Here is a 27,678-nt window from a genome sequence, read left to right as displayed (position 1 = left end):
GGATGAATAAAATGATCAAAAAGGTCTCCTATCTGTTCTCTTTAATATCAGACAGCTACTGTAATTATGAAAAATTTCCTGTATACGCATACATCCAATCTGTTATATTGCTATGTTCCAAAGTGACTGGTATTGGCAGTTAAAATGTTCATAAAAAAATGCAATTTATATGTTTGGGGTTTTTTAAGGTGGAAAGGAATCAGAGGCTCAAGCAAGGCAAAACCAGCAAATGATGCTCATGCAATCTAAATACCAGAAAAAGGTCAGTAAGAATAAATTTGTTTATTTTTAGAATTCAAAAGAAAGCTTTTCATGAAGTATTTCTTATGACTATAAACTGAACTCAGAGATGCTTGACAGAAGAAAGTTATGAAACCTGAAGGAAGCAGCAGGAAATCAGAAACAAATGTTCTGCACGGAAGAAAATAAGAAATCTGTCCATAAATATGTAGAAATCTGTATCACAGATGATATAGAAAATAATAACCAGTACGGTTGTAAAGCCATTTATATGCCTCGTCGTATCTTTCGGCATGCTGCCTACACTTCAACTAATTGATCAATGTACCTACCACTCTAACCTGTACTTATGTGGAAATGTTGTTTCTGTTATAAGAGGTATAAATGCTTGTAAGTTATCAATCAGCTGTGTGATTCCTTGCATGGATGCCCATTTATCAGTCCTAGATTTCTCAGCCTTCTTAAAGACAATATTGGAGTAGCTGTTGCACAGCCTGCATTATTTAGTGTCTCATTTTAAGGGAAAAAATTCTGGAAACTTTCCCCAAACACTCTTTATATTTGAAAAATATACAGTACAGGAGCCGAGTTACCTTATGCATTCCTTGTATAAATACATATGTAAAATAATTTTGTATGTTTATGTCATGCAGCGCAAGAAAGAAGAATATGTAAAAGCAAAAAAGGCAGCTGAAGAAGCTGAAATCCTGAAAAAGAAAGCAATTCAGAGAGAAAAGGTAAACCTGGTTATTGCAGAGTTAGAGCCATATAACAGAGTTCATGTCTTGATGCTTGATTTTGCTGAACTACAGGGAAGAGGCTAATTAAATTAAGTGGTAACCCCAGATGGCATCAAGGAATTAGGAAATCCAGTCCTCCGCCTCTTTGTAGCTCACTAAAGGATGTCTGACCTGGTGTTCTTTGGAGCTTGAGAGTTCCTTGGGCTCTTCAGAAACTCCAGCCTTTCAGTTGCGTCCATCCTGAGGAGTTAGCAGAAAGATAGAACACTAAGATCAGGAGTAACATTGTGTATGCAGGTTACATGGTTCACTTTGGCATGAGCTTTCTCTGTAAGATCAGATTGTGGAAGTTGGCACAAAGACCTTATAAAATCTATAATTGCTTGTGCACACGGGAAGAATACTAGAAAATCTGGCCTGTTATGGTGGAAAAGCCATCCAAATCATGAAAAGGTCAGTGTAGTCTATCTGCATTGGGCTGAGAGCACCATGAAGTTCAAATGGCCCTCCAGCCCCTCTGGGGCTTGCACACACAAGTGTATTGCTAATGTCAGAGCACTTTTCCTTCTAATATTCTCCATATACTCACACCAATGATAGCTCAGTTTCAAAATTTCTTTTATGATTTTGCATTTGTTTTCTTTTCCTAGTTATTCTCACAAAGCATCTTCTCATCCTTTGTGCTGCAAAACTTTTGTAAAAGTTCATTTATGTCTCCTTGGTGGCAATCAGATGGTGCTCAAGAGTGCAGTGTTGAATTTAAATGAAAAAAGAAAAGAGGGGAAACACGATACAGATGTCCACAATAACAGGGAGAGAAAGGGAGATTTCAGGTTTGCAGGTTTTATCTCTACAACAGTAAAAATGATTTTCTGTGCAGAAACTGAATCTTGAAAATTAATTAAAAAATAATCAATACTTGTTGGCATAAAAGGGCATGCGTAAACAAAAATAACTGTAATTGCCTCCAGGTAAGGGTTAGTCTGTTCTCATTCTTTCAGTGGTTAGCATTACTCTTTGGGGATAAGCCCATAAACAGTAGCTCACTGGGGCTATAACTGCTATCGTGGGAAAATGTCATTAATGGTTACCAGCTCATGTATAGTTCCAGAAGCTATAGAATGAGGATAGCAATGGTAGACAGGGGTTTAATTATTTAATATATAGTGTTTGCCCATGGGCATTGGACAAGAAATATGTTACAGGGCTGCTATATATAATTTCTAGTTACACCTAAAAATATATTGATGTATCAGTTTTGTTTTCATACTCTTTAATTTCCTTACCTTCACTCCCACAGATTATAAAATCTTTATAGATGTTGTAGATAGTAAAACTTCTAAAGGAGGATGAAACATAATGGCAAACATCTTTGCCAAACAGACTGTCTAATTTGACTAAATAAACATATACCCAAAAGCAATCAAATAAAACGGAGAAGCATGAAAGGGAACTCTTAATTTGAAGTTGTTTATTCAGTTTGTCTTCCACAATAGTGATTGAGCTGATAAGATTTCTTCTTGGAAGATGATTATGTATTAAAAACTCAACCTTGCTTTTAAGAAGAGCATGCTGGAAAGCCACTTAAAGGTGTCAATTTGTCTATCTCACCCTGCCTGCAAATGAAAGGCTCCCAAGAGCTGAGGATGAGAGGGGTCTTCGAGAACTGGTACTGTATGACCAATGTTGGGCTTTGGTTACCACAAGAAATAAGCTTTTTATTTGCAGTGATAGATCTGTATTCAACTGCACCTGCAGTGCATCGGCTGAGAGCCGTTTTTCTTGCTGGCCAGTGCTTCTTTTGCTCAAGGTTATTATTCATTCAATAAAAACCAAATTGTCTGACAGTCTGAAGGGAGATAATGGCTAGACAGCTTTATCAACAGGAGCGCTGGAACTTTCACAGCTGGAAAGCTGCTTTGCCAAAAAACGTGAATGGTGAAGCACTACAGACTAATGTGCTATGACTAGAATGGGTGCTGATACTCAGGTCAATTCTTCCTTGATTGTAAGAACAATATAGGCCAGTGCTGCCTGTGAACCTAGGATCTGTTTATGTTTCTGCTTTAATGCTGATTTTGCAGAAAAAACAGCACCCACTTTCCAATTGTCTTTGTGGACGGAGAAAACTGTGTGTCTGCCAAAGCAGTATCCAAATGTGGAAGGTCTGCCTTACCATATGTAGGAGTCCACCGGCCAGTCTTTGTCATTCTTTAATTAATCTTGAGGTTATTAGGTGCTGAAATACCAATGCACTTGGCATCTACCTTGTCTCTTTCCATCTCTCAGAGAGAAGGAAGATTCTTTATTCTGTGTTCCACAGGACTGGTTTGTGTGAACAGATACCCAAGTCTCCCACATGCTCTGTGAGAAGCAGCTTGTCCTGGGACTGCTGTGGTTTGTTCATGGGGCAACCATGGGCTGCATGAGTTTGAGTATTCTAAGGTAGTGATCTCTCAGTGTTCACTGAAATAATTTGAAAAAGAGTTTGTAATGTTAGCAGGAAGTTCCCTATTTCTGTTTTTGTCCCCTGTGCTGAGATGTGTGCCTGATCTGCAGAAAGTGTGGATGTACATGGGAAGTAGTTTTTTTATTAATTTCTCATTAGTAGTAGGTATTTGCAGTTTGGTATCTTTTGTGTAGCCCTTCACATCACAGATTTTGACCAGACTAAACCATAATTTCCTTTGTGTATTTTGGGTGAAAGGACTGTCAAAGTTCTCCCAAAAATAAGACAGTGGCTGAGATTTGGCTTCTTGTTTTTTAAACTTTTGGAATTTGTGCTGCACATAAAATAGAACAACTTTAGTGCACTGGGTATTTCTATTTGCTGTCATTCAATTTCTGTTGCTGTTACCCTGCCTTTGGCCTTTCCTTGTATGTTCTAAGTCTTGACTGAATTCCAGTTCATACAACTTTTTGCTCTTACCTTACACAACTTTTTGCTCTTACCTCACACAGTAAACAGTCCTGTCATCTTTAGGAACCGTTTTATTTAGGACAACCTGTAATTTCATTTTATTTTTTATCAAATCATGTGCTTTTTATTTGACTGTGTTAATCAGCATGAATGGCCTTTTTTTTCAGGAATTTGTTAGAACCAGGCACTTTACAGACCTTCTGCTAATATTTTTCAACATGTTTACCTTCAGTATCACAGCTGTTCTGCTCTTGGCTTTGTTTTTGAAGATGCTGCCAAATGTACAGTGCTTTGGCAATGTCTACTGATAGATTGCCGTTAGTTAGAGAATGTTCCAGTCCTGTTGCCTGCCACTTGTATGCATCCTAAGCAGGGGTCCCAGGGTAAACTTCCAGAGTAAAAAATAGTCATGTCAGCCACAAATGAATAATTTCAAGATGCTGGGGTTTTCTTCAGGTACCATTCTGGTGGTAGAATAGCTGTAGGATACCCCGTTGTTTGTTTTTTTTCTAGTGGGAAACAGAGATGATACTGAAGGTTTGTATTTATCGAAATTAGTATCGCTGTGTTTTTCTGGCTAGGAGCTAGACCACAACAACTCCCATGAGCTTTGGATTTGAACTTTTAGGAGCCTTGCAATATGGTGGCAGATCTCACACCCAATGTTTTTTCAGAGGGGAAGGAGTCAGCTTGCAGTGTTGGGCAGTGTTGGGAAAAAGTCTGGAAGCTATGGCTGATGTCTTGAGAGTATCAGCATCACCTTTGACTATAACAGAAGCCAGATTAGATTTCCCTTCTACCTCTTTCCTTTCTTTTCCTGTAAATTGTAGTTACATAAATAGGTGGGAGTCTTTTTTGCCTAAAAAATCATCCCTCTCTGGGTGGAGTGGTTAGGAACAAACAAGATATCCCTTAAACACTCTCAAAGTTTACCTATACTGTGCAGTCATGCTCGTCACTGCAGTTTGGTTAAATTTTTTAATTGCATCAGTACATCATACATTCTACCACTGTTTCTGGATGTCAAATGACTGAACAGGACATCTTATTCAGAGATTCATCTTCCTCCTTTTGTTTAATTTTCCACTGCCTTTTTCCAAATAAAAACTTCTGAGTCATTTGCCTTCCAGCAGTTTATATCGTCACACAACATAGTGGCTCTTTTCCTGTTTGCAAATATCTGAAAGGATTTTTTTTCTTAATCCAATACATGTGAAGGAGGAATTTGTACTTGTTTTGCCAATCTCTTCCAAACAGTCATTCTTTACCCAATTAAAAAATACTCACCCTTAAATCACTGAAGGCAAAGTAATTAAGTAACTGCCAGCAGAATTGTAATTTTTCTGAAACTTTTTTGATTGCAGGAAAGGAAGAAGAGTATAGAGTTCGGGGTTTCAGCCCTATTCTTAACAACACCTCTGCCCAGGTAGAGTGTCCTCTCCCTGATTTGGGGGTCTGGCCATTCTCACCTACACCACCCTTCTCATCTCTGCAAAGTATTGTCTGAAATTTCCACAGCACTTTGTTCAGAGGAATGGCTGAAAATAAAAAATAATTAGTTTTCCTTTTGAGGGGCAGTGACAAGCAGAGTGTTAGTTAGTCCAAGTCTGTATTTTGCTCCATATGCAAGTTGCCGTGATCCTTGGCTAGGAACTCTTGAAGCAACCCCCCCCAACCACAGTGTGGGAGCTTGTGCTCAAAATATAGCAGGCTGAAATCTCAGGTTGACACTTCCAATTTGTGCTTTTAATACACTGATGTGCCTTTTGACTGCTCTTCACATGTGACCTAACTGCAGCCTGCGAGCCAAAGCAAAGATTTGGCTGGCCTTCTTTTGACTGGAGTTTAGGTTGAACTACACATTGCTGTTGCAGCAAGTTCTCTAGTTTTTGCTTTTATTTTAATGTTTTATTCTACTTGAATTTGAGGCTTGTGCATCTTATATGATGCTTTTACTGGAAATTATGTGCAATTTTGTATCAAAGGACTTAATCACTTGTCGTATCCAGATTTTAAAAGGAGTTGTATGTGTCAAGGATTTGGTTGACTCTTATGCTGGATATGACTCTTATACTCTTATATGGTTCTGAGGCAGAATAATGCTGGTTAAGTACCAATGTCTCCCACTTTCGTCCATCTTAGCACGTATTCAACTGGCCAGTACCTAATGCCCCTGAAGGTCAGGTCTATGAGCTACACGTACTCATATCACTGCACTTTCAGTGCTACAGGATTATCATCTGCTTTGGTGTGGTGGTTTGAGTCCTTCTTACTAAGACCAATGTTCCAAGAGAGGTCCCCAAGCAGGGTTGTGATATGAGAACTGTCAAGGCTTACAAGGCCCTTTAGGTACATGGACCTACTAGAAGCACCATGTCATTTTTTATTTTAAACAGATCTCTTGACTAGGAGATGTTTGGTCATATCTGATTACTTTTAAATTTGAAATTAGGTCACTTTTGTACCCAACTGCTGCCATAGATCTTTTAAAGACCAGAATATTAAAATACTGGAATTGAAATAATCAATGTTTGTTTCTCATTTATTGGAAACATCAAATATGTTTTCCTATTTTTAATGGTGTAGGCAGAGAGACTTGAAGTTAAAAAAAGACAACAAGAAATGCAAAGAAGAGAGATGTTCCTTGAAGACCAAAATTAGTAAGTAAAATTTGAAAATTATTACCTAAAATTCCTCATCCATTTGTCCTTCTTGTTTGTTTGTTTGTTGGGTTTTTAATTATTATTTAATATTATTTATTTGTTTGTCTTTTTTTTTCCTGGTTCGGGGCTCAGGAAGGACTTCTGTTGCTATTTTTTTCAATTTTTGACTTGAAACTTTTGATTTCAGGACAAGGGACAGAAACTGACACGCAGGAGGTTCCTACTGAACATCAGGAGACACTTTTTTACTCTGAGTGTGACTGAATATAAGCACATGTTATCCAGGGAGGTTGTGAATTCTCCATCCTTGGAGATATTCAAAAGTTCTGGGCAGCTGTCTCAAGGTGGCCCTGTTTGAGCAGGGGGTTGGACAAGATGACATCCAGAGGTCCTTTCCAACCTCGAAGATTTTATGATTCTGTGAAATATTCCAAGCCTCCTTCACACCCTATTCTGTGAGAAATTTGATTCTGTAGACTTCTCTTAGCTTCCTAAAACACACACTTACAAATGAAAGCTGTGAATTATAGGATGACTTTGTTCGTTCTTTCTTTCTCTAACTAATCAATAGGTGATCATTCAGTCCAAGACTAATTATTGAAACAGGATTTAAATTACATCTCCACCCATTTATTTTATTGACTAGTAAAGAAATCTAACCTACATGGAAATAATGAGGACTTCCTATATTTAGCATACTTAAATGTAGAGATTTGTTGTGAAGACCTGTTTCCCAGGAATACCTCCTTAATATCAGATTTAGATACAGCTTAAGTCCTGGCATAATTAATTCCATTGGCAGTGAAGTTCCTGCCTTGCCCATTCACTCTACCCTATTTATTTATTTTTAAGTGGTCCAAACTGATTTTATCACATAATTAACACACAATACTGTTTAGTCACCTTTACCTTTTTTATCTTAGGCTTCTGAAATTACTCACCTGTATGTTTAGCCTGATTGATTGCTTTTTTCCTCCTCTGTGACCTTTAAGGGAGTCACTTTTTTCCCATGCTGGTAGCTCCAGTTTCTTCACCATTTGCCCAGACTCTGTTCTCTAATGCACAGACATTTTAGTGCTTTGTCACTCATCTCAGCCTTTCTTGTATTTTATTTTTGTTTCTTCACATTTGACTTCAGGCACAGCTCTTTCCTTTAATACGTTATCAGCATTTGTCTCTAGATATTGGTGTTTTGCTTGCTGTTTGTCCTCGGTTTGTCCTGGTGTGGATTTTCCCACACACACCTTGATTCCTCAGGATTTCTGAAGACCCTTCATAACTTTAGATCTTTGCCTCTTTCTGACAGAATAGACACTTTCATTCTCTTTGGGCCTAAATCAACAACAGACATATCAGGTCTTTGCAGTGCAAGGTCCTCAGTTACGGGCCTTGCTTCTTCCTAAGGGAATTGTCAGGGTTTTTATCTTCTAATTTAATATAATTTTTTGTCTTAAGGTATATTCAGTTATGAACAGAGACATATATCTTCCTTTCCCTCACCTTCTCTGTCTGTACCTTTTTTTGTTTAGGGCGAAATGAATTCTGATGTTGAGATTTTTCCATTAAAAGTAAGTTCGGTTTTGCCAAAAGCAGGTCCAAACCCTCTGAAATGGAAATGTGGAAATGACCACAAGTGAAAAATTTCTACACCAAAAGGGTGGTCAAGGACTGGAACAGGCTGCCTCAGAGAAGTGATTGAGTCACCATCCCTGGAGATATTTAAAAGACGTAGATATCATGCTTAGAGACATGATTTAGTGCTGGACTTGGCAGTGCTGGGTTAACAGTTGGACATGATGATCATAGAGGTCTTTTCAACCTAAATGACTCTATGTGGGCAGTCAGGTAGTCCCCAGGTTGTGCAGGAGCTCTGGCTGCCGGGGCACTGAGAAGTGGACTGGCTGGCAGCCATTCTGTCCACTGATTAAGGAAAGGCTTGGGAGCATTCATCTTTGGAAACTAGTTGACTGATGCAACTGAAGGTAAAGATGGACTGTCGAGCTCCATTGCTTAAGATTATGTAGAACTATCAGAACATTATTTATATGTACTATGTATTGAACATACACCAGAAGGGCCCTGCAGCTACTACTCCTGGAGGAAGTGAACTGAAAAACTACCTACACTGAATGCAATTTTGGTTAAGCAAAAACCTTCCATGCTGTACAGTGTTAAGGAAACTTCCCTATCCAACCATCCAGGAGTTACTCTGGCAGTCACTCTTGCACTACCTGAGCTGGGACCAAAGCCCCTTCACAGCTACATGCCCCAACTCACACAGTCAGACCAGGTTTCCTTACCAGCTCGACCCCAGGCTTCCCATAGCACTGTCTCAGACATCCAGATCCTTAAAATAATTTAATCATGATGCAATAACTAAATAACAAAATAACAGCTTGACCTGGTGCCTCTGAGGAGGGATCCTGAACAAAGGAACTGCTGGGCTTTTATACCATCACAGCCTAGGGCCAGGGAAGTCTGGAGGTCCTTGGCTCCTGTGGTGTCTCTAAGTGTCAGGTCCCCTGGTGGAATCACAGATCACTGTGCCCTTTTTCATGCAAAGTTTCAGCAGTTCAGGGCTTCTTGCCTCAGGCTTGGGCTCCTGCCCCCCAGAGCTCAACCTGCAACTCTCACTGCAGCTGCACACCAAATTACCTGCACTGAATGTATTCCTCAAGATATAGAGTGACATTAGTGTCTTCCCTGGTCTGAAGGAATCCTCTGGTGAGCAGAGGAAGGAGAGTCTGTGACACTGGATGTTGCTGAGGATGCATTGCTGAGATACACTGCCATTATGAAGCACAGCATCCAAGAGTAATGGAAAGATTCTGTGCGACATTTCAGATTTTGTGAAGTAACTCTATTGAAGTACTGCATGTTCACATAGAAATGCTTGGTATTTAAAGTCATGCTATGCAAAAAAAAAAAACCTACTATGCAAAAATGAGTAACTCATTACTTGCATCATCTAATACCCTTTATCTAGAGAGAAAGAGAACAAATGCAAGGTTGTGCCCCTTTCTTTGCTTTCTCTGTTGGAGTATTTTGATCTCCTTCTCTGCTTGCTGGGACATGGGGGAAGGAAGGTCATGTGCTGCATATAAAGCAGTGACCTCTGCAAAGTCATGGCCTGTAGAACCATTTCAAAAGATAAGGTCCCTTGTTAGTCTGTCCTCTATAAGACCTGTAGCTGCAACATCACAATTTTCCTGAGGAGATCAATGCCTACCAGCACTCTCATTAGCTGGAAAACCTTTTAAAATTGATCACCACCTCTAGCCATATCAGCCTCCAAGGGCTACAGCCCAATCAGTACCTCTCCTGCATGAAGTCCCGTTTCTATTTGATAAGGAAAGGCACTTAAGATTCTCATGTCATTAACATACTATGATGCTGTCTAGAATTTTGTATTTCTGATTAAATTCTCATCACTATTAAAACCAAGAACTTCTCAATGACATCTCTTTTCAGAGGGTCTAACATGAAGTGCTAAAAAGAAAAACGGTCTGCAACTGTTTTTGCTGTCTACAGAATACAGTTGTTTTCTACGTTTGAAAGCCTTGTAAGCTTCTTTGGACTTTGGATTGAAGAAGTTGCTGCATATGTAGGAAGTGATTGCTACAGTTTGTGCTAACAGAGAAGAAGCATATGAGGGATTTGTTGGTCATAATGTTGCTGTGGTTCTGTCCTGGCAAATGCCAGATTTAGAAAATGGGGAGTGTGTGTTGACTTTCTACCAGAAACTACTTACCCATGAAATGGAGTCCTTCATTCTGAGTCATGACATCTTGGATACATTTTGCATTATGGGCCTGATTGTGTTTCTGTCAGGGTGCATGAAAAGGCAGTGAAGGCTTGTATAGTCCATACTTTGGAATTGCTGATCCATGTGAGGGAAGAACTGACTGTCCATCTTTCCAAATGGAAACAAAGAAGAGGACTTTTCAGGACATCCATCTTTAGTTAGTACACTGTCATTTAAACAGGAATGAGGATGGGTATCTCATGACTTGCTTTTCTCAGCTGTGTAGCTGCGTGAATCTGTGTTTGAACTCTAGGGTATCTCACCATACAGCTTAATCTAGTAAGATGCTTTCATTTAATTTGTATTCTACTTTCCAAAAACTGTTGTGTTGGATGTGGTCCACTGTTTTTCTTATAGTCATCTACCTATTTATGTAATGGGTAAAGCAGTCTAGAACATAGGTTACTTTCTAATAGTACATAATGACTGTTGTGTCACTTCATCCTTCACTTTGTTACATATTCATGCCTCTGTTTTTGTGAAGGTCATGCTCCTGTAAAAATTCTTGGCACTGCTGCACTCGGGTACATGTGTGCACTCAATATATTCTGCTCAGAATTTGGAACTGGAAACAGAATTTGCCAGAGTGCCTGAAAGTGCATATTCCAAACACAATGCAGGAGGTTCACCAAACCAAGCTGATATACGCTTGCCTGCCAAAGCAGTTTTCTCAAAAGTCATAAAATGCAAGAGAATAAAACCTGAATCAAAACAGAATTTTAATTTATTTATCTATTTTTGCAGGATAAATACTACTGTCCTTGCCAGTTTTCAGTCCCCTATGATGTGTGGTTCAAACAGCAGGCTGGCAAGAGATTTTCCCCACAGAAGTACAAATGTAAACCTGACCAGACTTTTGATATAGGTTGCTAGAGAGAATGAAAGAGCGCTCACACAAAAAGGGTTTGCAGCCTTGAGAATCCTTTGTTTGCCTCTTTTCACCACAATTGTCTTTGTTTTGTTCATTTGCTCCTGATTATTTTAAGCGTTGTCAATTATTTAGCTAACAGGCAGAAAACTAGGCTTTTATAGACATCCAAAGGGACTCTCTTGAGTGTAATAATGAAGGCAGTTTATTGAACGCCTGTGAGGTTGCTTTCTAATTGTACACATTAATCTGCCCATGCAAGCTGGCTGAAAATATAGAAGCAGATTGCACATGCAGATGGAGCACACAGAATCTATGCGAAAGACTGATACGAAACTGCATTTTCCTTAAAACTGGATTTATGCTTATTACTTCAGATAATAAATGAAACATCTAAAATAACATCCAGGAATATTGGATGAGTTTGTGGATGGAAAGAATAGCCTAGCTCTGTTATTTTATCCAGTCAGGGAAACAAAGAAAGCAGGTGAGTTGACAGGATAGATTAGTTTTGAGTGTGGGTAGGAAGTGATGAAAATAATTCTGCTGAGAAAGTTGCCTTTTTTTTTTAATCTATTTGTATACTTTCTTGAAGCCTTGTACCTAAAATGAACTAGTGCTACATTTTTTGTTCTTATCCCCCAAATCAGGAACACCTGCTCAAGAGCTTGCAGACAAGAAATCCTACTAGCCAAAGATAGCACAGTTTTGATCACTATCATTAGATTTGTCCAAGTCCTCTGTATTATGATTTTGCATTACTGCCAATGAAGTCTGTGAATACTACAGTAAGCTTGCTATATGGCTACTGGAAGGATTTGTGTTGGAAAGCAGGTGAACTAAATATTCAGAGGATGACCTTTCCTCATGGTAAAGGGCATTGCAAAAGAGCCATCAACATCATACATGCATTTAATGTGTTAATTATTTCACGTTGTAATTTTTTACCATATAGCTTCCAGCAAAAGACAAATCTTGCACCAATACACGCTCCAAAATCAGTTCATGTTGGCAATTTTGCATGTAGCTGCTGTTTGTTTTTTCCTTACCCAAAAGTGGACTCAGTCCTACACGTGTGGGTTAGAGTTGAGGTACAGGAGAACCAAAATCCATATAGAGTTGAAGGCATGTGTGTTGATGACAGACAGAGATGTTTTTACTACCTTGCCCCTTGTCATGGTCCATCTGTGGGAAAAAGATGCTCGTAAACTTCTGAACTTATTTAAACCATGTAAACTTCTTGCTATGCTAATCTCTGCGAGGGAGGAGGGAGTGAGAGAAGGCATGTGTAACTGTGTACTAGAAAAAGCCATGTACCTTTGGTGAGACTATTTTCACATATGGCGTTATCGCCCCCCATCCCCAACCCCCTAAACTTCATTCCCCTTTTAGAAAGTGATTTTTATTGGTGAAATCCCAACTACACCTCCCTTTGGAGTGTCTTTCTCCATCTTCCAACATAGAATCTGTTGGAAACCTGCATAAATGAACAGCAATCTCATCGACCTTTGCATTGACTTCTGGAACATCTTCGATTTTAACATTTGGTTTTGTTAGGCCACATGTCAGAGGAACAGCAATGGCCCTAGTACCAGCCAGGCTTGTTTATCATAGGAAATGCCTGACCAAGATGCATTTGGCAATGCATAAGACAGAGCCCTGTCGTGGGTTGACCTTGGCCAGATTCTAGGCACCCACTGAAGTCACTCTGAGCTGGGAGAGGTCACACAGGCAAAACAGACTCAACGTGGGGTTAATACTAAAATTTATTACTAACAGGATAAGATCTAAAGAGTGAGAAATAAAACAGTCTTAAACACACTTTCCACCCACCCCTCCTTCCTTCCATGTTCTCCCTCCTCCCCCCGCAGCAGTGCAGGGAGAAAGATCCAGCCCTTGGGCAACAGGTCTTCTAAATCTGCTGTCCTGTAGGTCACTCTTTCATGGGCTGCAGGGAGACAGCGTGCTTCACCATGGTCCTTACCACGGGTTACAGCAGAGGCCACAGCTCTGAGTCCTTCCCCTGCTCCGTGGGGTCCCTCCCACTGGTAGCAGTCCTTGATGGACATCTCCAGTGTGGGTCCACCCCTCAGGCAGTAGTTCTTCCATATCTACTGTCCCGAAGGTCACTTCTCCATGGGGTGCAGGGGGGGTCACTGCGCCCCAATGGTCTTTCCTAGGATGCAATCCTTCATAGAGTGAGCTGTACCGATGTGGATCCCCCAGAGGGCCATGAGTCCTATGCAGGAATAACCTGCTCCAGAGTGGATTTTCCTCTCCACAGGCCACAAGTCTCCTGAAGGACTCCACTCCATCCTAGGCCTTCCACAGGGGGGGTAACGGCCTTCTTCCAAGCATCCATCTGCTCCAGCATGGGCTTGGCTGCACCATGGCAGGGCGCCCCACCCCAGCCCCGCTCAACTTGGACAGGGGAGAAGGAAGGGCAGTGCCCGCCAGCAGGGGCCACTCTGCCGCCCTGGCCTAGTCCGCGGGGCCGTGTCCCCCCCCCCCCCGACTCCTCACAGTTCACCTTGGGGACTTTGGTACTGTCGGTGCTGTTCTGCTCCTCAGACAGAATGGGCTCCAGCACGGGCTGCTCGCAGCTTGAGATAACAAGAAGCTCAGGAACTGTATTATTTTCAGTACTAATAAGAGTTGGCCACTATATTTTACAAATTCTCAAGAGAAATAAATATATTTATGATTATGCAAAAGTATTGTGTTCCCTTTTTTTTTTCCTCAAATGTTCCGGCATAAAAGCCAGTATATTTTTTGTATATTGGAGTTTCAATATCCATCAATCAAAGCAAAAGAATTAACTGTTACTAGTTTCATTGAGAAGGACTAATGAAGATTACAAGAAGCCTTTTTAATTAATGCATTTTTAATGTTTGTCTGTAAAACAGACTTAAAGGCAAGAACTTATGTGTAGGCAGAAAAAATATTTTCTCTATGTCTTTGCTTTGAGAGGAATACAGTCTCAAACGAAAAGCTTAGTTAGTGGTGCTGTGCAACTCCTGGATGGAGGAAGATTCTGGGGCCTGAGTCTATATCCTTATTCACGTCCCTGAGGATGAATCCTTTTCAAGACTCGTTTTTTTGTTTGCCTTGTAGATGTGACAGGAGTTAAGATCAATTGACACACAAGGTTAAGGATATTATTCTGCACTAGATTTTAGACTTTGGGTCCAGCAATGAGATCAGTTGTGGGTCTTCAGATCTTTCACAGTTGCATGCTAGACTAAACTGTAGAACCTTCTGCTTCTTGTCTGTCAAGGCTGGTAATACTGTTAGAGCATGGGAATTTCTACCCAGGCCAGAGGAACCTATGCTCACTCTAGCTTTTATAACCATCCCCTTGTCTCATCCTAGTGGGAATGAGGGCAGCATTTAGTCCCAAACAATAAGAAATACGTGTGGGTTCCCTGATCTACAAGTATCTTGTGAATGTAGGGTGCCAACTCTAAATCCCTGAATTATACCATTCTCAGTGGAACACCTAGCAAATTCATGTTTCTGCACTTTACATATACTTGTTGAGCTTCAGGTAGGTTGTTTTACATAAGAGCTTTTAAGAAAAGACTCTGCCTGAAGAGTAGTTGTAAAATATAAAGTCAAATATTCAAGGACTAACACAAAGCACCTGAAACGTGGACTGATTTCCACTATTATGCACTGTCCCCTCTTAGCACATTACTCAATGATCCTGGCAGCAGAGTTAGTATTTTGCCACAACAGCTCTTAAGAGTTTTTCAGCCCCCAAATCCAGTATTATGCTTCATTCCCCAGTGACTGCATCTGTACTAATAAATTAAACACCGTCGACCATTGTCACTTTTGAGGCCAACAGGCCAGAGACTGCCTGCTTCCACTGCTAGAAAACTTTTTTGCCTCCCAAAATGGGGCAGTAACATCTAAAACACATCTTGGGAGTTACTTACAGTTGATATTTATTCCTGGACAGCAGCTAAGAGTTATTTGGAAAAGTGCTGTTTGGAACAAGTCTAAACAATTTCAGGAATGGTAACACAGTATAGGTGACTTGAGTTCCCATGCTAAGACTGTTGCTTGGTCCTATTAAACATACCAGTATGGGAGTAGGCTATTTAAATTAGCAGAGCAAAGGGCTTTTTCCCAATGGTGTAATGGGAAACAGAGCTACCAAGAAAGACAAAATACCCTGATAAGATTGCTCCAGCGTAACCACTTCTTTTGAATGGCTGTCTTCTCTTCCACCTGGTGTTTAAGTGTAGTCAGAACTCAGGTTAGCAGCCTGTTAGGAGGGTGCCTTCTTCTTGGCTTTTCTAAAACTTGGATTGCCTTTTGCCTAGCTGTATTTGAAGAGTATCAGGATTCTGCTGTATTCAGATAAATTTCTTCAGCTCATGCTCTTATTTCCTTAATGTTAATTAGCTTAAAGTTTTAGCGAGTAAGTGAGATGTTGCTCCAACTGTCTGTGGAACACCTATGGACACTTTGATATGCTGATTTCATGCTGGAGACAATACTTTCCTTTCCATAACATGAATTCAACTGTGGTCTCTCTGACTTCCCCCTTTTCCTGCAGTATGGCTTATGCTATGCTTTGCACTGTCATGACTACAGGTTTAGTATTATGAAAAATACCTTTCAGACATTGAGTCTGGCAACTCTAGATCCATTGCTGGGTTTCCATAGAGATGGCACAAAACAAATTAACATATGTAAGACCTGACTTGTCTTTTGTCAGGTCCAGAAATCTGAGTCCCTTTCTTGTGATAGGGACACTTGATTAATATATTACTTAATTTGGTGTAGTAGGGTGTTTCCTCTATTCAGAGGCAGTCTTGCTGAGAAACTTTATTTGCTTCCACTCTTGTAATCATCTTTTCTGATACCAAAACTGAGTTAACTTTTCATCTATCAGTGTGCTGATCCTGGAAAAGTAGTGTCTTCCACCACATTTTTATTCAAATAAGTAGAAATTCTACATCCCCTATGTAATTCTTTTGGCATCCCTAAGGAACTAGGACATCCAGGTATAGACCTAAGTTGCCAGATGTTTCTTTGCAGAGCTTCAACCTTCTCTAATATATTCCAGATTTTCTATAGGAGTTCTTGGTCTTTCTGATATAGAAATAAATTGCTATTTTATCACTTTTAGCATAAGTAAAAACCCACAAAATCGACAATTTAAAACTTCAACTTGCCAAAATTATTCTGTGCAATCTTACCACCTAATAACTCCCCTGTCATGGAAAAAATGTGAGTGCTTAAGACTCATGCAAGAAGACTAATAATTTGTTCAACCTTGATACTCTATAGATCAGGGAAACAAATATTTCACTTGGTTCTTTCTTTACTGTGCATTGGCTGAGGTCTATGTAAACTGCCCAGGTAATGGAGGAAAGAGAGGGTGAACTGGGAATGATCAGACTCTAAAAGCCTGGCTTGCTACAACTTGGGCACATACTTTGTATGTGAAGTAGTAAAATGTTTTTGTATAGTGTAGAGTAGCAGAGAACTTGTGGGTTCTTGCTTTTCCTCAGAACTTCTCCTCAATGTACCACTCCTCACTGACTAGCAGGACATTTGCCAAAAAGACATCTACTCACCGTTTCAAATCACGGAGTGAAAGATAAAAACACATTTGGTAGTCTGTTTCAGCTGTTAGTCATCATCACTTTTTGGCAGCCAAGGCTTTTTCTCCAAGCTTAAGTCTTTGGTAGAGGCATCTTCTCCCCCACAGAGCTAACTGGTTGCCCTGTTAGGAGAGTAAATCTTTGTGTTGAATATGTCTTGAAGCACTCTTTCTGCTCTCATTTCAGTTCTTTCATGCTTTCCAAAGCTGTATACAGAAATAAAATTGCCTCTTTCCTCTAACTCTTCCTTTGAGTGAGCAAAGGCTGGAGTAGATATGTCTGGTACTGAAGGCTAGGAAAATGATTCCCAGTCACAGCATCCAAACTCCTGTTGGTTTTGTTTGTGACTTTGTTTAACTGCACTTGGTTGAAACTGTGAGCAAAGTGGTGCTACTTTGAAAATCTGCTTTATAAGGGATGCAACTGGAAAAAGAAATTTGTGCTTGACAGAATAAGAAATGACAATGCTGTGCAATTCTGCTTAAAATAAAGACAATTACTTCTTTTTTTAATGCCACAAAATGCTTCTAAGTCTTTCTGCTTGATTAAGTAATCTCTTGTAAGGCTTCATCATATTAACCATGAAGGAAAATTCCTTAAAATTATCTTTTAAATTACTTACCAGAGATTTATAGATCTGGTAGAAGGATTTGCAACAATTCAGTGAAGCAGTTGCATCCTGACAGTATCCAAAGGTATGTGAGTCTGTGTTACAGGAACTTTACAATGAGGAAAGAAAACATAGCCACTGTACACCCCAAATATGCGAATGAAAATAATTGTTTGCTTAAAAACCCTCCCAGCAAATGTCTTATCCACAGTATAGGTTCTGTATCCTCTGTCTCATTTCATTTTGTCTGTTTCCATAACCTTTTTTTTCCACCTATGTTGTTTTTCAGCAGACACGTGATAAAATATCTAGGCTGGATTCCAAGGGTGGGATAAAAAGCTGTGTTTATTTTTATGGAAGCACTAACAATTCTATTTGAATTGGATTTCTTCATAGCAAAACCAATGAATTATTGAACAGATTGCACCTGGGTTTGCCAAAGAGTGATTCCTGTCAGATTGCTAATCCTGGCCCAGAATCTACAGCATGGGTAAGCAAAACTATGGTGTGTGCTGTATTTTCTATCAGCTTTCCAGGTGCTGTCAATAGTGTAATGTCAGAATATTCTAACTGAGCTTAATTGTCTAGACATAACTCAGTGAGTACCAAGGAGTCTTTCTGGGTGAATGAGATTGCCTACATTGACTCTTACAAAGTGGCAGAGTATTCTACATAGTAGGGGAGTGCTCACAGATCTCTCTCTGATAAATGAGAACCAGATTTATATTCAAAGGTCAGATCAGAATCTTAAATATGCCCTGTACTCATCCGTTGGTGGTAAGCTTTCATGAAATCTCAATTAGTTCTTGTCAGCAGAAGCTTTACTGCATTAAAAATCTAGTCAAAAGAAAGAGAAGCCTGTTTCTCACTGTATCGTAAAAAGTGATTCCATACACTGCTTGGGGTCTTTGTCCCAGTTTGAGTGAGCCTGGTGAGTATCAATTTAATTAGGAAATAGATAAAGTATTGCTTAAGTTTAATTATTCTAATTGCCTCTAAAAGGCTTTTCCACATACAAATAGTCTCTTCATGTCTAAACCAAGCTTTCCTATTATGTAATAACTTTCAGTGAGGAATATTAACCCTGAGACAGAAGTATTTCTCCTGTAGGGAGATTTGTAATTGGGGGAACATAGAGAAGAGGCAGCCAAGTGGACAGAAATTACTCTTATAAGTAACTCAGAGGAAATTTGGAAGTATCTGATCTGGGCAACCCTCTATTGTATACAATCTTGAACAGCTGAGTAACAGGAAGGGAAGATTTGCCTCCCTATTTCCTCAGAAGCCTTAGAAATGTGCAAAATCCTCCTGTTACTGAAATTGCTGCCAACAGAGTATATGACAGCTGTCTTGCCCCTCCTTTCTCTCCCTGGTTTGCATGAAAAGGGAAGGTGATATTGAAAATAGATTTCTTTCCCATTTGATTTTGCCAATAGTTTTGTGCCTCTGAAAATCCTAAAGAAATCTTAGCATACATGAGCAGATATATAGCTTGAAGGAGCCAACTCCTGTCCAGCATTGCTGGACAGAAGGTCAATTGCAGGAGAGTGGCTTTCAGACTATCTTTTGTAGTCCTGGATGGACAAGAAAGATGAAGGACCATGGGAAGAGAGAAAAGATGTCTTGAAACTACTTCTGCCTCCCTCTTGAAGCATCCAACACTCCAAACAGTGGGGAGCTTGTTCTTTGGTAGGGAAGACCCCGCTCTGCAGCCTTTGTATGGTGTGAGCATTGAACTGCAAACACAAGTGAGCTCATATCCCCAGGACTGACTTGGATTTCAGCATTTTGGTGTGGTGTCTTCATATCCATAGAGAAGTGGGTGGATGCCTGAAGGAACACTGAATTCTTTCAGATGTTCAGGTACTTCTTTTAGCCTTGGCCTTCTACTTTACCTACATATGTGTGGCTTTCTCATTCCAGGTTTTGACAGGTTTCTTAATAAATTTTGCCAAATTACATACCATAGTTAATCTTTTGCTTCACTAGTGTCCAAGCAGGTAAAATACATCATTCATCAGTACTGTTCTTTAATACTAGATGATGTTATACCTGTCGGTTGCATAGCAGCATTTCTATAGCTTTCTGAATCAACTAATCACTTGCTTGTAATGCAGCAATGCAGTTAGCAGTTCTCCCAAGCAACCTGGATGAGGTATGGTCTATAGGCATACTCACACCATCTGAGCTCTGTGTGAGGAATGTGAAGCACATAACCAATGAGTTGTTATCTAAATAATCTTGGCATAGTATCAAGATTCTAAACCAGTGGGAAAGCTAGGACTCTAATTTAGATGTTATCTTGAACGTGTCCTTTGTCTGGAGTAATTAAAAGATTCAGGAACAATGCATTTGAAGTAGTGAAGTGTGATAAGCTTAGGACATGGCTGACATGCATGCTAAAAGGGGGCATATATGTACATATATGTGAGTTTTAAAATTTAAAATTCATCCTCTAACACCAGTTTGGGACAATGTAATAATGGTCAAAGTTTTTCCCTCACATAATTTCTTTGGTAGTGATATTAATTCAGCACACCTAGTTCGACTATCAAGGCCAAATGTTACTTGATGTCTGCGAACAAATTTGACTTCTTTGGAGTGACTCTGTCATTGATGACTTTTTTGGCCTGCTTATTTAATCAAGCTCATAATTAATTTTAATCCTGTCTTTCAAAGTGTGACCAATCCTGTGTAGATTTTTATTGTCTTCCAACTTGATTAACATACTCTCCACACAATTCTCCAAGCCATTATGGAGAGTAATGAATAATATCGGACCCAGAATGAGTCTCCCTGGACACATGTAACAACTTCTCCCAGCTCAAAATTGAGCTATTAATAATTGCTTTCTCTATTCAGTCTTTTTAGCAAATTATGTGCCTGTTGTTTTAATGGTGTCATTCTGCATGCATATATCAAGTTTTGAGAACATTGTGTAGACCTGCCACAAATTCCTCACTGAAGTCAGACCTGCATGATTTTTGTATTAAATTATACTGTCTCATTATTAAGTGTGCTACACTATGTCCCTGCTCAAAGACTTTTCAGTACAAGTTCCAGTGTATATTATCCTGAAGATCCTATAAGATCCTAATGGCTTTTTGCTAACAAATAAAACTTGTGAAAGACCAGGGCTAGTTACTATAATGAAAATGTACTGTACAGCTGAATATACTATTTGTGATGTGTAGTTCAGATTTTCAGGTGTCTTGGCTGCCCCACAAATAATAGAGCAGATTTGATCTCTCAGTTTCTGTTGTCTTTCCTCCACAAATAATTCTACTTTTCCCTCTGTTACCAGGCCTCTGTTCTGCTTTTTTATCTTGGTAATATTTCCAGTACTTTTTTTCTTCCCAGAATACCCTATCTCACTATCATATATCCTAATTGTGTTTTATGACTGCTCAGATTATGTTTGTCGCTGGGACATGTGCTGTGGATACTTTGTTGTGATGTATAGGTGGACGTTCAGCCAAGCTGAATCACAGAGAGGCTTTTAAACACTTCTTGTTTAAATTCTAGTTTTGAGACTAATCTGTTTCTTGAGTAACTAGAATCATTCAACGATTTGTATTTGTTAATTACCCATATAACAAATTGGGAATAAGGTTCTGGAGTTTGGCCTCCCCTTCCCCACACCAATATATTTTTATTTTCTGCTGAAAAATAGACAAGAAGCCATGCTTATAAGCAAGCTCTTCGAGAGGATGATAACAGAAGATTAGAGGAAATGAAGCAAGAACAACGAAGGAAGGTATTTATACATTAACAGTTTGCATAGTGTAACTTTTTTGCATGCTGTGAAACCAATTAAATACATTGATTACTTGTAGTCTATGCACAGAGCTTCTCTTCAGCAAAAGTCATTCAGTCACTGTTTTCAAACACTGTGAGAGAGACGAGTCGAGTTGCAAAATTTGAACAGGGACGGGGCAATTATCTTCTGGGTTCAAGGCTGTTTGCATCTGGATAAGATGTTTGCCTCTCCATATGAACAGTTGTGCAGTGTTTTTTCACCATGGCACCTGATTTCATAGGCTAAGGAAACCAGTTTGCTCTCTCTCAAGCAGAAGTCGTCTTACTGAGATATTCATGATCATCTCAGTCTGAATAGTCTGTTTCTACAGAACTGGCACCCATGTGCCCTGCTTTCTCAAATGGGGACATGGAAATATTCAGATTTGCTGTTAATTATAGTATGCTTCTCTGTTCCCTTACTAATCACTTAACTGAAGAGTTTTGTCTAAAAAGCAGGCATGCCGTAACTGCAACTTTAAACTCCATCTTCTGCATATGTGTCATGCATTGCCTGAAATGTGTCTGAACACTGTAGTCCCTCTGTTATAGATTTGGGTACCATAACCACATGAAGTTCATCTACCGAAGGCGATGGCAGTGTGCCAAGTTATCTGTCTTGGCTCCAGGTCTGACTTCAAAAGTGCGGGGAGGGCAACATTTGAAAATTGTATTAGCAAATCATTGGAAAACATATGAGCAAATACTGAGCCTCTGGCTGTGCCTCTACTGTTACTAGTATCCAAATTCATGTTAAAGTACTTCCCCGGTCGCAGAATCTTAGCACAACAAATTCCATGCAGTGAGTTTTTACTAGAGCTGGAGAAGTGACTGATCCCCTCTCGTGGATATTTTTCTTTACATGTTGGGGATGTGTCCTCATTTCATGTTATTGTAACACTGTGATACTGGAAACAAAAGGTGGAGCAAAAGGGAGGTTCTTAATTGCTATCCCATCAGGTGTATGCTTATTCCCAGTAAGTATAAAGAGTAAAATTTTTTAAAATCAGTCCTGATGAATGTAAGGCCGGTAGCTGTTGTATTCTGTACATTGATTCTTCCAAAGAGAAAATAGCTACAGATGTAGATTAGCTTGCCCCTAATTGATGAGGGTTTTTTTAAGGGACTTGTGTAGAGCTGTAGACTCTTTACTAATTTCCACAAATTACTAAGAAGATGCTGCTTTTAAGGCTGGACTTGTTTGCTACATGGTTCCAAGGTCTCCTTGCCTTCACAGTTGCTGCAACCTATCAAGCGAAGTAATGCACTACTTACAAACCTACAGTAAATAATATATATTTTAAAAGCACCAATAATTGTCCCTCAGATATATGTTGGCTCATTTCTACTTCAAACCAATATTTATTAAAGTAATCATGAATTTTGTCTTGTGTGTACCTCCTGGCACAGTGTAGCTATAAAATGTGTAGGCTTTGTCAGTTCCCTTTTTAGTTCACAATAGGTTTTAGTATGTATTACTTGATTTAGAAATTTTCAGTACCTTTTGCATCATATACACACAATATATTTCAGAAAATTACTCCAAGAGAGGAGTCAGCGTACTGGAAAGTCAGATACTGAGTTTTAATTTTCAGGTTGAATAGTTATTTAAAACAGTGAAAATTAGGGTTGGCTTTTTTATTTCTTAATCCTGTTTCTTCTTTTAGGGCTAGACAAATATTGATACACAACACATTCTCAGTTATTGATTTTCTTTGTACATGTATTGAATAATTACTATTTAATGTTCCACTTAAATTGATTTTAAAAAAAAAAAGACTTGTGGTTCCATTCAGTTATTGAAGCTTTTATCTAAACGAATAATTTTATTTTAGTTTCTATTCCTACTGCCTCACAGTTGCTATGGAAAATATGAAAGATGGGTCTGTTCCTATCCCTTCACATTTGCCCTGCAAGCCAAATTTTTTCTGCTGAAAAATCTGCACCTTCAATTCTTGGGTGCCTTGCAAGGAGCAAGAGCTACACAAACAAGCAAATATGCAGGCCAGAGTCATACAAACTGTATTTCCTTCACAGTTCTGGCTAAAATTGCATAAGCAAACTCTCCTTTGAAAAGAATTCCATTTGACACTGTTTATATACCTTAATATTACATAAGGATGGTTAGTCTGCTGCAGTGCTGGGAGCTTGCATATGCTTCCACCACAAAAGGGCAAAAAGTATCATTTGCCCTCCTCACCCTGGTAGGAGCCCCAGGGAGCTGGAGGTAACACAGCACGCCACATACCCCATATCTCATCTTTTCCTTGTGCTCTTTAGAGGCAGGAGGGAAAAAGGCATGTCTCCTTCTTACCCTATGGGCATGACAGCTCTGTCTGCTCCTGCTAGATTACTTTGGCTGTCTTCCCCCTTGGACCCACAGGGAAATTCAAACCTCTGGGTTGGGGCAAGGGGAAGCAGACTGGTGTCTGGCATACCCCCTTAAATGTAGGACTGTAAATGTCTGAATCCTGTAACTTCCCACTTTTTAAGGCACAAACAAAGATCACCTACATGCTGAATAGAAAAAATGAACTCAATTTTTGACATAGTGCTGTCACATAAATAAAATGCTGCTGAGAGACATTCTGGGAATGACATGTGGCTCTAACTGAGGTTAATATCATGTGGAATTAGTAGGGTTTGCAGCATAAGTATGTTAATTAAAAGTAAGCTAGTTTGTTTGTTTGTTTGTTTATTTGTTTGGTTTTCACTTTTATCATTCCCAGGCTGAATTAATGGAATTTAAACAAAAGCAGGAAGAGGAAGCCAGGACAAGAGCACATCAAAATGAACAGAGGAGGTACAGTGCAAAAAATGCAGAATACACTCTAATTGAATTCCCACCTGGAAAGGGTCTCAAAATTGCAGGCACTCATACTTTAGAAGACTATTGCAAAGAGGATCCCGTATCTCATCTCTGGTTTAGCTTTGCTTTCAAATGAGGCACTAATATCTATCATTACAACTGCTCACTGTAATGCAGGATGACCCAGAGTGCCTTTTTAATTTTCTTTATCCTATCAGCATAGGATACAGGATAGGGTAGAAACTATTAGTACAGTATTAACTACTAGTACAGTAGCTTCAGCTGGGACACTTGTTTGTCTATCTATCAGTAAGATAGATATAAAATCTACATAATTTTACTTTCTTCTACAGTGGGTTACTTAGTCCATTGTGGTTGACTGTCACTAAGGTTAACAGACAGAGCTAAACATGGGATTTGATATCCATACAGATAGATACTGCTCTTACAGTGCAGCAAGGCCTTCTGCATCAGCATTTCTTCACACCTCAGGCTGTGCCTCACTGCTGTGACCTCTCTGTGCTCAGTTGTTCTCATCTTCCGCTTCAGTCACTTAACTGACTTTCTGTTATCCTGAAGCACAGCTTTATTCTCAGCTTCATTTTCTGCTGGAAAAAGAAAACAATTCTCAGGCTCAAAAATAAATCCACCATTTTTTTATACCATTATGGAAATATTAAAAAAATACTTCTGTAGGCAACCACTCTCCATACTGCTTTCATTTCTTTTTTTTCTCTAGCAAAGACATTGAGATAATTACCCATAGAAGCTAATGAAGGATTTTCGATTCACTCTATCTCATGTCCCTATGTAGAAATAACACAGTATCTTGCATTTTGTATTTTTCTTACCAATGGTATTATAAAACATTAAAACAACAGTCATGTCTAAGCATGTATGTCATTCCTAAGCATTAATAGGGGGAAAAATGAAACAGTTTTCAAAAGAATCATAGAATTATTTGTGTTGAAAGGCACCCTAAAGGTCATTGAGTTCCAACCTCCCTGTCATGGACAGGGACACCTTCCGCTAGACCAGGTTGCTCCAAGCCCCATTCAACCTGGCCTTGATCATTTCCAGGGATGGGGCATACACAGCTTCTCTGGGCTACCTGTTCCAGTGCCTCACCACCCTCAAAGTAAAGAATTTCTTCCTAATAGCCAATCTAAATCTACCTTCTTTGAGTATACAGCCCTTACCACTTATCCTATTACAACAAGTCCTTGTAAAAAGTTCCTCTCCAGTTCTCTTGTAGCCCCTGAAAGGCTGCTATAAGGTCACCCTGGAGCGTTCTCTTCTCCAGGCTTAACAATCCCAATTTGAAAACACTTAAAACATATTGAGGAAAACTATGTTTGTATTTGTTCATGCTTTCCATGTTGATAGAGCAGTGAATGCTAGAAGAAAATGCTAGGGTTGATTCCAGAACTGGATAGTAGGGAAAGTTGTCAGCTGCATAAATTGTCTCTATTAGTTACAAGCTTAGGTTGTTTTTTCATTTGCATTAGGAAATCAGTACTTCTAGAAACTGTCCTTGTGTGCTGAAGGCTGAATGATTATCTAAGATGAATTGTCAGAGTAGGTAATCTCCCTGATAAGGTGAGTGGTGTTATGCAGGTCATCTTTCTATGGAGAATTTTTCACAGCAGCCAAGATGTGCCTTTTAATCACAACAGACTGACCACAGGATAAGGATGCACCTAGAGAACTGAAAATTAAATCCACTCGATCTCGTTCTTGTCCACAGTTTTGAAAAATATAGGAAGATAGGCACTGAATGGAGGGGAAGGGAAAGCCACTCACAAAATATTAAATTTCAACAGTTTGTGAATTTCTCAATTACCTTCAGTCATTATTCATTTTTTTATTGTACTTTAAGGGTAAATAACGCTTTCTTGGACCGACTCCAGAAGAAAACACAACCTAATAAGAGCTACCAAACTGAATATACTGGACTACCTCATTAATGACACAAGGGTAAGTTTTTGGGTGCAGAACTTGGAAGTAATGAGTTGACTTTTTCTCCAGACACTATTGTGTGTCTGGGTGTGTTTAACCTGCCTCACAGAACTTACAGTCCTGGATGGCTGTCCTCAATAGCTTTTAAGAAGGAATCCTGTCTATATATAAGCTGTTCAAATGGGAGGAGGGAGAAACAGTTGCTCTTGTAGTAGAATTCAGTGGCTTTGCATGCAAGATACTCACTGCAAGGAACAACATCCAAAGTACTTCCTTAAGTTCAGAACAAGGATGGTGAATTGTTAGGAATTTTTTGAAAATCTTTAAAGGAAAGATGTTTGGATATGCTGTAAATATTTTAATATGATACTGAAATTGGAGTGGAAAAATCCCATATATGTATATCTATATAGTTATTCCCATGTATAGCTGTTCATTTTTTACCCATACAAAATTATGACAAAGAAGACCCAACAACAACTGATTTACAATCAGTATTTTTAAGGATTCTTTGAAGAAAAGCAATCTTGACTGTAGTCTATTAAATATCCATTCATTTTTCAACTGTCCTAATGAGGCATTAATTTGACTGTTGTTTAGAATTGCACTCTTCAGTATAAACAAAAAAATAAAATTATGTGTATTCCCATCATGGAAATTTCTGTTAGGTTGAACTTCCATGGATGAAAGGACCCTAGTGCAGAAATGGAAGAGTTAGGAAGACTGAGCAGCAAAATGATGAGAGTCTAAGAGAATTTAATGAATTTGCCAGTGTAGAGGAAGGTGTTTAGCTGATAAACTAAAAGCTTGAATTGGATTTGTTGGACTATCTGGTGAGGATGCATATGTTGGCCAATGAATGCCAGGAAGACTTTGGTTCAAGCATCTACAAAGTCAAGGCTTAGCTGAAAAGCAGATATTGTTACTGCTGGAGTTTTCCATGTGCTGGAACTGTCTTCATCCCTACAAGCTTTGAACAAGCCCTAGACCACAGCAGAGGGCTCAGGAACCTTGGACTGGTCCTCTTGGTCTTGTGAGAGGAGACAGGACCTGCCAGTTTAACCTCCCATGAGGTCTGTGAGCAGATGCTTGGCAAACCAGGTGGTTAGAAGCTTTACTGGTAAGGTCTGGATCATGCGCCAGGCAGTCCAGAAGTTGCTGGAAGCCAAACTACAGATGTCCAGGCTAGTTAAAGACTGTAAGACAGCACTGTGTATGGCAGGCCTGAGTCATCTGCTGAAGGATGGCATGTCTACAGGTAGCAGAATTAGACTTTGGGTAGGACAGAGCCAACTGATACCTCGTAAAGAGCAAAAGGTGAAGTTTGCTGAATGGTTCCTGGTTAACAAAAGCAACAAGGGCACTTCGTGTCTTTACTGTTCCTTGATAAACTCAAAAGGAAATGTGTGACATAGCTGAGATTCCCAATATCTAGACTCAAGCATCTCCATCAGAGCACCTGCCATTGCCACTGGAAACCTTGCCATTGCCTGCAGAGGTAGCAGCAGGGTTTTACCTGTAGCCAGGTGCACGTCCTCTTTCACAGGGCAGGTGTTGCTACCACCAAATGAGTGTACTCAGCCCAGGCACAGTTTTAACAACAGATGCCTCTGTGATGTATGCAGCCAATCTGTGGGGGAGTGGG

At 39.5% G+C, this 27,678-nt stretch overlaps 1 protein-coding gene across 2 annotated transcripts in view; it reads left to right on the top strand.

Annotated features, from left to right (window-relative positions):
• EPSTI1 (epithelial stromal interaction 1 (breast)) overlaps window positions 1-27,678 on the top strand; it is an 89,756-nt gene that overhangs the window by 16,537 nt on the left and 45,541 nt on the right. The window contains exons 4-11 of one of the 2 annotated variants that reach the window (XM_017815044.1): window positions 189-262; window positions 894-977; window positions 6,487-6,560; window positions 17,864-17,957; window positions 21,141-21,224; window positions 23,995-24,068; window positions 25,954-26,051; window positions 26,702-27,393. In XM_017815044.1, the coding sequence (XP_017670533.1) occupies window positions 189-262; window positions 894-977; window positions 6,487-6,560; window positions 17,864-17,957; window positions 21,141-21,224; window positions 23,995-24,068; window positions 25,954-26,041 (572 nt within the window). In that variant the 3' untranslated portion in view covers window positions 26,042-26,051; window positions 26,702-27,393. Of the gene's footprint in view, window positions 1-188; window positions 263-893; window positions 978-6,486; window positions 6,561-17,863; window positions 17,958-21,140; window positions 21,225-23,994; window positions 24,069-25,953; window positions 26,052-26,701; window positions 27,394-27,678 lie in introns of those variants that run through there. The other variant, XM_017815043.1, reaches the window with a different exon arrangement.

Source organism: Lepidothrix coronata, unplaced genomic scaffold (genome assembly GCF_001604755.1).
Source record: "Lepidothrix coronata isolate B3197 unplaced genomic scaffold, Lepidothrix_coronata-1.0 Scaffold48, whole genome shotgun sequence".
Lineage (NCBI taxonomy): Eukaryota > Metazoa > Chordata > Aves > Passeriformes > Pipridae > Lepidothrix > Lepidothrix coronata.
This window is presented reverse-complemented; position numbering and strand designations above follow the sequence as displayed.